Consider the following 1172-nt stretch of genomic DNA (forward strand, 5'->3'; position numbering starts at 1 on the left):
TGTGATTTCTGTTTTGCAAGCATGTTCATTGAGGCACAAAGAGGTTATGGAGTGTCTAGCTAGCTCTAGGACACATTCAATAATGTTGAAACAGGAAAATTTCCTAGGGCTATATCTCGTAAGTGTTCAAGTTCTAGTGTCTCAGTTGGACAGTGGATCCTATTATTTCAAAACCCCAATATTTTTTATCTCATGCTTAGTTTTTCATCTTGGCAGGGGATTCAGTCTTTCCCATTCTGAAACATGAATGCTTTAAGTAGTGCTGGTCTTAAAATGACATGCGTTACAATGCTTCCATTGCAGAAAGAGTGGACTCCGGAGATTATAATTTCAGGACACTTTGATGGTGTTCAAGACATGATGTGGGATCCAGAAGGAGAATTTATCATCACTGTTGGTACTGACCAGACGACACGACTTTTTGCTCCGTGGAAAAGAAAAGGCGTGTCACAGGTGAAATGGCTTCCCATTGGACTGGTGCACATAAAGGCAGCGGTGCCCCATTGTTAGCCCTTAAACCTGGGCCATTGAGTGGATTCCAACTCATAGCGAACCAAAGGGCAGAGCAGGGTTTCCAAGGCTGCCATGGTTTTGGAAGGCTACTGCTGCTCTTTCCTTTGTCTCCGGGAGCTGTGGGTGTGTTCTACCTGCTGATCTCACCTGGCAGCCACTAAACCTCCTTTGTTAGTTATTGGGAAAATTCAAAATAAAGTTAGTATGACGTACCTCCACACCCTCTCTCGAATGGCTAAAGTAATAGTATTACACTACCCAATGCTAGTAAGGGTGTAGAGTGACCGTAATATTTAGACATTGCTAGTGGGGAGACACGGGGGTACACCTGCTGTGTTAGGCCAAGTTGACTAGAAAAACAAATTCAGAGACACTCAAGTGTGTAAGAGAGAGCTTCATATAAAAGAGCAGTTTGTTGTATATCCCAGTCCAGATCAAATCCCTAAGTCTGATAGTAGCACATATATCCAATACTAGCCCATGAATTCCTCTTCAGACTTACACAGCACATGCAATGATGCTAAATGAAGGAAGATCACAGGCCGGTGGGTAGAAAGTCTTGTGGATCTAATGCCAGTGGAAGCATCTCAGTGCTGTCTCCTCCAGCTTTCTGAGTGTCTACTCCACAGGACGGTGAAGCCAAGAGAGAGTGTGGCTCA

At 44.0% G+C, this 1172-nt stretch overlaps 1 protein-coding gene across 1 annotated transcript in view; it reads left to right on the top strand.

Moving 5' to 3' along the window:
* Positions 1-1172, top strand: part of ELP2 (elongator acetyltransferase complex subunit 2) — a gene marked incomplete at its 5' end in the record, with an annotated part of 44783 nt that overhangs the window by 25350 nt on the left and 18261 nt on the right. Inside the window, one exon of the mRNA XM_045296035.1 lies at positions 304-453. Within this exon, the coding sequence (XP_045151970.1) occupies positions 304-453 (150 nt within the window). The remainder of the gene's footprint in view (positions 1-303; positions 454-1172) is intronic.

Source organism: Echinops telfairi, unplaced genomic scaffold (genome assembly GCF_000313985.2).
Source record: "Echinops telfairi isolate 266 unplaced genomic scaffold, ASM31398v2 ScPeMD7_7400;HRSCAF=8409, whole genome shotgun sequence".
Classification (NCBI taxonomy): domain Eukaryota; kingdom Metazoa; phylum Chordata; class Mammalia; order Afrosoricida; family Tenrecidae; genus Echinops; species Echinops telfairi.